This window comes from Chrysochloris asiatica, unplaced genomic scaffold (genome assembly GCF_000296735.1).
Source record: "Chrysochloris asiatica unplaced genomic scaffold, ChrAsi1.0 scaffold00013, whole genome shotgun sequence".
NCBI lineage: Eukaryota > Metazoa > Chordata > Mammalia > Afrosoricida > Chrysochloridae > Chrysochloris > Chrysochloris asiatica.
In genome coordinates this window covers 22,084,996-22,097,455 of record NW_006408531.1, presented here as the reverse complement: position 1 = coordinate 22,097,455, position 12,460 = coordinate 22,084,996, and the positions used below count along the sequence as shown (strand labels likewise).

At 38.3% G+C, this 12,460-nt stretch overlaps 1 protein-coding gene across 1 annotated transcript in view; it reads left to right on the top strand.

Annotated features, from left to right (window-relative positions):
• Positions 1-12,460, top strand: part of AKAP7 (A kinase (PRKA) anchor protein 7) — a 183,812-nt gene that overhangs the window by 41,833 nt on the left and 129,519 nt on the right. The window contains exon 5 of the mRNA XM_006834726.1: positions 3,983-4,143. Coding sequence (XP_006834789.1) covers positions 3,983-4,143 — 161 coding nt within the window. The remainder of the gene's footprint in view (positions 1-3,982; positions 4,144-12,460) is intronic.

Genomic DNA, 12,460 nt, shown 5'->3' with positions numbered 1-12,460 from the left:
GACTCAATGGCACTTAACAATAATAGTTGTTCTATTTTTAGTTTTTTTGAGAAATCTCTACACTATTTTCTAGAGTGGCTCTACCATTTTTCTTTCCAACTAGCAGTGAATAAGGGTTCCAGGTTCCCCACATCCTCACCAGTATTTTATGTATCTCAGCTTTGCTAATGGGAAACAGTATCCCATCACAGTTTTGATTAGCTGATAGCTAACAGCTGAGTATCTGAGTATCTTTTGATGTATTTGGCGGCCATTTGAATATCCTCTTTGGTGAAATGTCTATTCAAGTCCTTTGCCCATTTTGCCACTGGGTTATTTGTATTTTTATTGTTAAGTTATGAAAGTTTTATATATATTGAGGGGCATGTTTGTTTGTCATCATCATTAAGGGGTGTTATAGGCAGGAATCAGGGCTGTTAAACCTCCTGCAGTACAGGAGGAGGTAATGATCTTGCCCTAAATCCCAATATCACCTGTTGACAAATCCTGTACAGAGACACTAATACTCTGAATATTTTAGTACTGAGTTTCCCCATTGTCATTATTGTTGTTAAGTGCTGTTGAATCTGCTCTGACCTATAGAGACCCAAGGAACACCTAGTGAGTTTGAACTGCCGACCTTGTGGTTCAAACCAACCTCGCAGTTGAGTATTTATCCTACAGTGCCACATCAGGACTCCCTTATGTCTGCTTGCAAATACACTTCATCTGTGTAAAAAACTAAATGTTTCACAAGCCAACTTGATAGCTGAAGAGTTAAAATAACATCTTAATACTACTTTGGAATCCTGTTATAGTGTTATAGGATAGGCACTGTACCTCAAGGTTGGTTTGAATCACAAGATCCATGGTTCAAACCTCCCAGCCCCTCCATAGGGGTCCTAGTGTGGTGTTGTATGATAAAGTGCAGGACCGCGAGATTGGTTTGAACCACAGGGTTGGTGGTTCAAACTCAGTAGTCGCTCCTTAGAAACCCTATACAGGTTCGCTATGAGTTAGAACCAATTTGATGACACTTAACAACAACAATAACAACAACTTTAGGATATGGGGAATAGAATCTGTCCTGGAAAATGATAGCTGGATAGTCATACTTTGGTAATTTACCCTTGGTGTGAATTACCTGGTGTGAGGCTGTGGGCTAATGTGTCAGGCTGCAAAGTTATTTGAACTGCAAGGTCGGTGGTTCAAGCTCAACTTATAATGAGGAATCTAATAGATAACTAAAGTTTGCTATCAGACAAGATACTGTTTTGCAATTCAGCCATCGTTAATCATCAATAATGTACTAATCTTTAGCTAGGTGCTTTGGTGACGATAAAGATGAATTTGGAATGGATTCTGGGCTCATGAATTATACAGTTTAATTGAATAATTGCATGTGATTGGTTATAAAATGTTAATGAAATTCAAAAGGAGAGGATATTTACTTCTTACTTGGAGAAACGAGGGAAGTATTTGTGACAGGGACATCAGTTTCTACACACAGTAATAATAAGATTCAGGGTGTGCTCTCACTTTGGGCAACTGTTGTAAGAAGAGCTCTGCTGTGCTGCAGGTAAACAAGCATTGAGCTGCTAACTGCAAGATTAGCAGTTCAAATCCACCAGCTGTTCACTCCATGGGAGAAAGATGAGACTCTCTGCTCCCTTAAAAATTTATAGTCTTGGAAACCATAGATTGTTGTTGTTGTTAGGGGTCACTATATGTTGGAATCAATGAATTGACAGTGAGTTTGGTTTTATGTCTTAAAAGCTACCTATGAAGACTAGAAATATAAAAGATAGAAGAAAATATATCCTCCCCCCCCTCCCCCCCCACGCATCACATATTCATTTGACTAGTAGTTACTGGTGAACAAATCCCTGATCAAAATAACTGAAATTCTGGCTTACAGCTATGCACTCTTACACTGTAACTATTTCTTTTGTGAGTAATTGCTGCCCTCTAGTGATTGATACATATATGCATATTAAAAATATTTTTTGTTTGCATTAAAGTACCTATCAGACCACAAAATCAGCAGTTTAAACTCACCGTCCACTCTTTATAAACCCTATACAGGGGCCCTATGAGTCGGAACTGACTTAACAACTACAACAGCCACCACAGTTATGGAGTCCTGGTGTGGTGCTGAAGGATAAGCACTGGACTGCAATGTCAGTTTGAACTGCAAGGTTGATGGTTCAAATTCCCCAGCTCCTCCTCGGAAACTATACAGAGTTGCTATGAGTCAGCGCTCATGCCACAGTACTTGACAACAAGAACAACATAACTACAATTACGTTCTTTTTTTTTTTTTTTAATGTATTTTTTAAAAGTGTTTATTGTACATTGAGTGAAAGTTTACAGGGCGGATCATCAGTTTTACATTCAACAAATCATGCACCTTGTTTCATTACAATGATCATAATCCCCCCCCCCCATGTATCATCAGTTACCAGTATTTAATTTTAGCTCTTTAAAAAAAAAAAAAAAAAAAACCCCAACACTCAGGTATATTTATAATAATTTGCACACCACCAAAGGGCATATTCTGGAATCCTGCCTCCTGGCTGCCAGCTCTCAGTCCTCTCTTTCCATGAATCTAGAGTCCTCAGCTGCTCCCACTCTGTAAAGGTAGAAGTTTTGTAACAAATACTGGGGAGTAGTCAATCTTACAGTCCATAAACAGAGGACCCTTAGGACCATCAAGGGAGAAGAGCACAAGCGGAACGCAGGACCCTATCCAGAGAAGCAGTGACACCAGAGATGGAAGCAATTGTTTTCTTAATGGAAAGAACTGATTCTGATTTAAAAAATTATTCCAAATCTGATGTCTAATTCATTAATATGTTGTTATTGTGTTAAGTGCCGTTGAATTGTTGCTAAGTGCTGACTCATAGTGACCTTGTATATAGGTTTCCGAGGAGCAGCTGGTAAGTTTGAATCACCGACCCTTCAGTTCAAACTGACCTTGTGGTCCAGTGCAGTGTCCTGCAGCACCACAATAGAGTTGTTGTTAAGTGTCATGGAATCGGTTCTGACACATAGCAACCCTGTTGCTATGTCCAAGGAGCGACTGGTGGGTTTGAGTCACTGACCTTATGGTTAGCAGTCCACTGCTTATCCTACAATGCCTTACCAAGACTCCTGCTGGAGCTGTGGGGTAAGCATTAGACTGCTAGCTACATGGTCAGTAGTTTGAATCTATCAGTCACTCCATGGGAGAAAAATGAGGCTTTCTGCTCCCATAAAAATTTATAGCCTCGGAAACACTGTACAGGGTTACTATGAATTGGAACCGATTCGGTGGCACCCAACTACCACCACCACTGTTATAAGACATAATGTACATTAAGTTGTAGTAGTGCACTTTGCTAATAGTAAACACTATGGAATCCTGGTGTGGTGCTGTAGGATAAGCACTGGACAGCAAAGTTGGTTTGAACTGTAAGGTTGGTGGTTCAAACCCACCACCTGCTCCTTGGAAACCTTATACAGGGTTTTTATGAGTTAGAAATGACTCAACTGTACTTACAACAACGACAGCAAGTGTTGAATATTAGTTCTTTCAACAAGAATCTAGAACTTTCTACATAATTGAAGTGCATGTAAGTACTGTGTTTTCTTGGATATATTATGAATAATTTTTTAATGCGCCATTCAATATTTTCTTCATTAAAATTTCTTGGCCAATACAGAAACAGCATCTGCTTTAATTTCTTAAGGAGCAATTATAATTAGGTAAAGACTGAATTCACTTCCTCCACAGTTTTAATTAAAAAATTAGCAAAAGTTACTCAGTTAGTGAGAGGATATATAAGTTTTAGCACATAGGTTAGTTTTAAAAGGTATTCTGAACTTTAAAACTATTAACACAAATGGTAGCAAACTGTTCAAAATAAAGTAAGTTATATGTAAAATTAATTTAAACTGATTATTTTGTTATTTGGATTTATTGTTTCATGTATTTCTTGAAAAATATATGATCTTTTACCAGGGGTATTGATGCGCTTTTGGAATTAAAACCATTCATAGAAGAAATTCTCCAAGGAAAACCTTTGACTTTGCCTTTTCAAGGTGTGGACACATTTGGAAATCAGGTTGGATTTGTAAAGCTGGCAGAAGGAGAGCACAGAAACCGACTTCTGGAGATAGCAGGTAAAACAAAGAGTAGAACACTCACATCGAATCTCATCTCCTTAATGCAATGGCCCCAGTTTTTGTACTAGAAATTTGATGTCACTTAATTTTTATAGTTTCATTTTGGAACTAAGGTGCTTTGTTGTTTGTTGGTGTAAGAATGGCATGAATGTGGTGTATGACTTCACAAGGGGGAAAGACACTCAAACTCCACATCAGCCTTAGGCCCATTCCTATGAGGCAGAGTTCAGACCTGCCAACTTTTCTACAAATTTTGATACCATTCGTCCTTCCCTCTCTGTTTCTAGGCTGGTTTTGAGAATGCAGTACAATGGCCGCTCAGAAATTGCAGACCATATTCACGGTTGTGGACTTCATTAGGGAAGTCAACAGGTTACAGGTCAGGGTGGAGTTGTTGGGTCAGGAACACCTCTTTTCAGTTAGCTCACAGGCACACTTCTCTCTGACCTTGCTCTCTCACTTACACAGCCACTTGGTCTCTGCCCTGATTGGACAATGTTCCAAAGGTCTTTTAGTGCTGCTGAGTAATGCCCAGAAGGTATCAAGGAAGGCTGGGCTGAAGACACCACCACTCTGTCATGAGCAGCCTGCCTGAAGGCACTCAGCTTTCCTCCTTCAGTGGGCTGGGAAGCCCACCCATTTGTCTCGTGCTGCCACTACTGCCGTGGCTCCTTTGGTATCACAGCATCCTGTCTCCTGGATCAAGGACAGTCAGCACAGTTGGGGTTTAAAAGAACTTGGGGTCCAAAGAGCATTCTTCATTCCTGCCGCTTCTCTTTTTGATGGTCATGAGATCTCTGTTCCTGTTTCTGAGATGGCTCATTTTAAACCTAAGGGATGGTAATCCCCACATTAGAATTCCATACACTCTGTTTGCATGGTCCCATTTAGTCCTGCGGTGGCACTGTCGGATATGCACTGGACCACAAGGTCTGTTTGACCATCAAGGTCAGAGGTTCAAACCCACTGGCTGCTCCTCATACGCCCTATATAGTGTTATTGTGAGTTAGAACTGACTCTACAGCACTTAACAACAACCAAGTCATTTGGTAGGAGTTATAAAGATGGCACTTAACAACAACAACAACATAAAGAAGACTATGGCTAGAAGAGCCATATCAAGTAATTCACTGAACTACAGTTGGTGTAAGGAGCTCTAGTAGCGTAGTGGTTATGAGTCGGGCTGCCAAACTCAAGGTCAGCAGTTCGAAACTACCAACGGTTCTGTGGGAGAAAGATGAGGCTTTCTGCTCCCGTAAAGATTTACAGCTTAGGAAACCCTGTGTAGGGTCACTATGAGTCGGAACCAATTCCACGGTACTTAACAACAACAACAAACAGTTGGTATAAATAAAGAAATTCAATGAAGGGCCTGAAAGGTTGTTTTGATCCTCTGATCTAAGGGTCATGTTGATTCTGGAGCTGTCTGGAAGGCAATGGATTGGACTTAGGTATGTGTAGAACTGTCTCATTTATAAGTCTGAAGGGCCCCAGTGCTCATCATGCTATTTAACACGTAGTTGGCACTTAGTAAGTATAGAATGAATAACAATCACCAGTTACCTATTCGGGTTATAAGGAATTGTTAAACTCATTCCAGAGACTCAATAGATCAAAGTGAATTCCAATTTACTATTGATGTTATAGGTTAAATAGTCGCCTTCATCTAGTTAAAGGTTTTATAGATTGATTCGGCAAGATTGCTGTATACAAAATTATTACAAAAGGTGTAATGCCATCTTTTTATGCAAATAATGTGTGCATTTTGTGGTTTTGGCAAACTGCACAAACCCTCTGTGCCTTAGTTTCCTAGATGTACGATGTACATTATATATGTATATGCACAGTATTGACATGGGTGCAGTGTTTGTGAAAAATATGGTAATTAAAATGTGTACATTCTAAGATGTCATTTATAATAGCATCGAAAACTAAGACTATGTGGGAATAAATCTACCAAAGGATATGTAAGACTTTGATGGGGAGAATATGTAGTAGTTGTAGGTTATCATAATACCATTTTCCATTTCTTTTTTATTTATTCAATAGCATGTCATGTGGAAATGCATCACTAGAATGAACCAGACCATCAGAAAACTGCATAAATACAGAGAATAATGTTACTCTCCATAGAATTGATTTTATGAGTTTGAGTTTTATGATAATTCTTTTTTAGCTTCAGTTATGGGTTTTATAAGAAAAGTTGATGGAAATTGTCAATGTTTAAATGTTTTTTTCTAAATAAATTTTATCATGCTATATTATTGTGAAGGAGCTCTGGTAGCATAGTGGTTATGAGTCAGGCTGCTAGCCTCAAGGCCAGCAGTTTGAAACTACCAGCTGTTTCACAGGAGAAGGATGAGGTTTTCTGCTCCCGTAAAGATGAACAGCCTTGGTAACCCTGTGTGCGGTCTCTTTGAGTCAGAACCAACTGCATGGCATACCACCACCACTCCTATGTTATTGTGGTGTAGTGAACTATCTAATGTCTCTTCTATCCGTCTGTAACTCCCATCAAACAATGTTTCTACACTGCTGGGTCTGGATGTTAACAATTGATTGTAATTATGAAGACTGGAAATTCTTGTATGGCTATCAAATGAACCATCTCAGAAGCAGGAGGGGGCATCTCACTACCATCAAGAAGAAAAAGACTGGAGGGGACTGTGTTCTTTGGACTTTGAGACCCTTGTTCATCGGACCTCCCTAACTCAGGAACAGAAAGTTCTGACAGTGGAGAAGTAACAGAAGAACAGCAGCAGCAGAACCACGAACCAGAGCAGGAACCAGAGCAGTGAACTGCCCAGCCCACAGAGCAAGGACAGCTGAGGGATTCTGCAGAGTCGGATGCCTCAAGGCACTGAAGTTGGGCATCTACCTGTGGAACTAGAACCAAGTCACTTCCGGCTGAGGCTTATGGTAGAGTGGTGTGCCCTGAGCATTTTCTGATCCTGTTCACTTCCCTAATAAACTCTATAATTGTAATTATTGTCTCTGAGTTCTGTGTGACCATTGCAATGGATTATTGCTGTAGGAGGAATGGTTTGGCGCTGTAATTTTTAAAAATTATGTTAAATAAATTTAAGAGCCACTTGGAACTTTTTGGTTTTTATATCTCAGTATCAAGACTATTTTCCTTGAGCAAATATGAGGGTGCTTCAACAAGTCAAAGGAAAATGGAATGAGAAGCTCATTGAATTTTTCCATGAACTTTTTCAAGTTGCTTCACAGTGTTTTCTTAACTTATGAATGTTGAGTATTTATCTTGTATTTTGGGGCTACAATTGTTTGCTTGAAAGCATAGAACCTAGTTTATTGCTTACCTCAAATTAGAATATAGTACATAATGTCATTCTTTTTGTACCTTTATACCTCATTTCTAACTTCATCTTGTCTTTTCAATTCAGCTTCTCTTCATCTCATTTATCTTGTTTGAAATATATTTATCTTGTTACAGTGTACACATCTTTGGAGTCACTTAAACCTATTACTGGGGCAGGACAGAGCAAAACAGGTATAAACAAACATGCCAACATAAACAATGTTTCCAAGTAAAATAAGATTTAAAGTCAAGTAAAAGGCAATTCAAACAATTTTGAATGAAAATCATTAGGGAATTTATACCCTCATTTAACAAACTCAATCTCTTCTTCTTGACTGTTCCGGAGAAAAGTCTTTGTTTCTGTAATAGAAGTATTTCTGAGCTCAAGAAATATTTGTAATAAGTCATCTATTCATTGTTCTTTCAAATATTTCAGTAGCTACTTGCAACATTGAGAATTCCATTCATTCTTTGCAAATATGCTCACAGAGACAGTTTCCAATACTGATGAAAGACCCATTTTGTGCTAAGGAATGTGGAATCTACCCGGATTTAATATGAATGTGAGCTCAAGGATGTTGGGTTGTCATTTTAGCAAAGGCCACACCCCTTCATTTTTTCTTGATGCCAGAGGTGTTAGGTACTGTTGCTTAAAAATACTCTTTCCCCCAAACTATAGTGAAACATTAAAAAAGAGGGAAAACAGAGGGAAAACTCTACTCTGGCTTCCTGTGTAATCACTGTTTGCTGTTACTGTTAAGTGCTTTTGAGTTGTTGTACTTGCTTTTCATCTTTTGTAGGCTTATAGTATTGCTGCTTTTGGTTACAAAAATGGTTGCAATTTTAATGTACTTTTATAAGAAGCTTAAGGAGCTGTGGCAGTGTAGTGGTTACGAGTTGGGCTGCTAACCTCAAGGTCAGCAGTTCTTAACTACCAGCTGTTCCGTGGGAGAAAGATGAGGCTTTCTGTTTCTGTAAAGATTTACAGCCTTGGAAACCCTGTACAAGGGTCGCTATGTGTCGGAACTGACTCCACTGCACACCACCACCACCACCACCCTATGACGCTTAACTATTTGAATATGTGTATGAAAACTGTATTCATTTAAGCTATACATATTCATTAATTATTCAGGGCTTACTGTGTGTCAGGAATTTGCATTTAATTGAATCCTCCGTGTATACAATGTTCAGATACTAAGAATATTTTAATACATGAGATTTTTGTCAATATTTTATATTTTTGAGCACATAAACAGGTTAATTTAAAAAGAATGTCACAGAACTAATACTGCTTTAGCTTAGCAGCATTTGTAAAACTATTTATTGTTTTTGTGTCATATATTAGAAACTATTTATCCAAATAATTTATTCTAGCTTTAAGAATAATATTCCATTAAATATGCTACTCTATTTCTTAACACTTTGCAAGAAACTGTATATGGAAACAAAGAGAAGGGATAGATAGTTGGAAACATGGCCTTGTTGACAGAAACGAAGCTGGAGGTCACGTGGTAGAATTTTGAAAGACCAGTGACTTCTTCGTTGCAAATATCTTTTTTTTTCAACAATGTAAACAGTGACTGCATATTTGAACTTCACCATATGGAACACACAGGATTCAAATCAACTACATCTGTGGAAAGAGACAATGAAGAAGTTCAATGTTGTTAAGTACCGTGGAGTCGATTCTGACTCATAGTGATCCTGCACAGGGTTTCCAAGGCTGTAAATCTTTATGGGAGCAGAAGGCCTTATCTTTCTCCTGAGGAACGGCTGGTAGTTTCGAACTGCTGACCTTGAGGTTAGCAGCCTGACTCTTAACTGCTACGCTACCAGAGCTCCTTATTCGCCTGTCTAGATGTAACAAACTGGATAACATTGCACAGAATGGGAATGGCGGAAAACTTGACTGTACTCACGATGATCCTGTGCACAGAAAAAGAAGCCGTCGTTAAAACAGAGTGGAGGGGACACTGCATGGTTTAAAATCAGGAAAGGTGTGTGCCAAGTGGTATCCTTTTACCATACTTATTTAATCCATATGCTAAGCTGGACTAATGAAGATCAATGATGAAGATCATTTAGTATGGCATGCATCTCAGTATAAAGAAAACAAAAATCCTCAGTTGGACCAATAAGTAACATCATGATAAATGGATAAAAGATTGAAGTTTCCATGACTTCATTTTTTTGCTTGGCTCCACCATCAACACTTTTTTGGCATTTGGTAAATCTGCTGTAAAGAATGTCTTTAAAGTGTTAAAGAAGAACATAAAAGTCACTTTGATCACCAAAGTGCACTTGACCCAAGCCTTAGTGTTTTCAGTCACTGTGGTCATGTGAAAGCTGGACAATAACTAAGAAAGGCAAGAGAAAAATGAGCACATTTGAATTATGGTTGTTGGTGAAGAAAATTAAAAGTTCCATAGACTGCCAGAAGAACAAACCAATCTGTCTCAGAACAAGTACAGCCAGAATGCTCCTTAGAAGCGGAAAGGCTTGTCTCATATACTTTGGACATATTATCAGGAGAGACCAGTCCCTGGAAAAGGACATCATGCTTAGTAAAGCAGAGGGTCAGTGAAAGGAGGAAGAAGACCCCTAATGGGATGAATAGACACAATGGCTGCAACAATGGGTTCAAACATTGTAACAAATGTGAGGATGGCACAGGACCTGGCAGTGTTTCGTTCTGTTGTGCTTAGGGTCACTGTGAGTCAGAGATGACTCAATGGAACCTAACGCCACCACCACAGAGGAATATTAAAATCTGATTTGACTTAATGGACAGCAAGAGAATTGGTAAAGAAAATAAATGTAATGACTAGTAAAGAAGTTAAGTTTAATTGCAATGTATGAAGTAAAAAATGACAATTCATGTAAAGACTGATTTACCTAATTTTTTTCGAATAATTTTATATTAGCATGTTAAAAGAAACAACTTTCTAGACTAATTACATAGTTTTTCTGAAAACAGGACTGAATTTTAGATAATAATATTTGAACTCAATGCTGAACATTTTTAGAATAAAGAGTAAGATGTAATTTTTTATTAAGAACAGTGAAGAAACTTTTACATTTTGAACTAGTTGGATCTGCATTAGTGAGTTTTACCAATAATTATTAAGTTATATATCCAGATACACTGCTTATTTTTTATAGGTGCTGGTGGAACTGGACAGTCCAAACGCATCCTCCCACACTGTGTGTGCATGTGGGTGTATGGCAGGAGCTGCTTAAGAGGGCAGAGAAGCCGTATGGCATCAAAGGCTCTGTGTCTCAGCTTCCTACCTTAACACTGACTAATCCCATTTTTCCAGAACAAAGCAGCGCCTTTTTTCCTAGCATTATACAATAGCTCATAGAGCTGAGAAGATACTGAAGATTTTACATTTACTTGGCATTTCCCCACATGCTGCAATGATGACATTGAACTGAAAAGTTCTTTGTATAGAATGAATATGTGATCTAATTCATATTTTCCTAGCTAAATATAATTTTGTTAAGAAGGTTATTAGATTTTGAGAGATTTCTAAAATTCAGCCTGCTGGAATTGTAATAGTCCTTGCAAGTCTCTTTTTAAAATGAGAGACGTGCCCTTGGTTAGCATGATAAAAGATTCCAAGTGCATTTATCTCATATATGGAAAAATGAAAAGTTTTTAGGATATTTATTTAGACATTACATTTTTGTTAAATTGGCATCCTTTTCCCTACATGAAGAGAATGCATGCTTTGTTTTTTGCTCCTGGTGCAGAATCTGGTTAGTTGTTGGTATCTTTTGACACCTCTCGGTTGCTCTGTGACCACATAAAGTGAACAAACTGTCAACAACTTGTCAACCATTGGCCTTTCATGGCCTAGGTTGTTGTTGTTAAGTGCTGTCTAGTCGGTTCTCGGTTCGGATCCCTAGGTTAGACTCTCTTCAAAGACCTCAGAACTATTTAGCGTCACTGCATTTAGAACTAAGCAAACACTAGCTTCTCTTTCCAACCGATGTCACCTTGTTCTTCTGTTAGACTTGACTGGCAAACACCAATGGCAGATCTAGTCCTTTGTTTTTTAACTCCAGTTACACTGGCTCCTTTCAGGTACTTAACAAGATCTTTCCTGTCATAGACCTTTGACAAAAGACTTAAAAGGCCTTTGGCTTGGACTTTTTCATTTTTTCATATCTCAAATATTACCACCTTAGGTAGTCTACACTGAAAATTGTAGACTGTAAATCATATCCTTATAATCTGTCATTGTGTGTTTCCTTCCTAACCCTTATCACCAACTGTGATTATATTACTGTTATTGTTGTTGTTAAGTGCCATTGAGCTGGTTCTGATTCAATAACAACCCTGTATAGGATTTCTGAGAAGCGGACGGTAAGTTTGAACCTGCGACCTTGTGGTTCAAACTGACCTTGTGGTCCAGTGTTTATCCTATAGTGCCACACCAGAATTCTAATTCTATAATTACATACTCATATTTTTTTGGCTATCTCTCCTACTATGAACTATGAGCTCCATGGCTATGAGCTCCATGAAGGCAACGACCATGACTGTTTGTTCATTGTTATATACCCAGTGCCTCCTGTAATGTGCTTAATAAGATTTATTAAATGAATGAGGTAATGAAGAAAACACATTGTCATGTAGAAGAATCATGTAAAACATTTGCTTGTACTGTATTTTTCAAACTCAACAATGTCCTGTTTAGCGATCTCATCATTCTTACTGAAATCATTCTCTTATTAACTATCATTGCTCTAGCCTTCGATTCAGACTCCTTAACCTTCCAAGTCTCTTTCAACAATTCACATGCACTGGGTTGTGCCTCTGTCGCTACTACCACCCATTTCCAAAAGGTTTTCAACTCCCTATTTCCTCCTCTCTCCAGCCTCTGGTAACCACTAATAAGAGCTTTTGCCCTTTTAAAATCTTATGCAGTTTTTGGAAAGGAGGTGTCTTATGTTCTATTTAAAGTTAATCCTTTTAGCTGT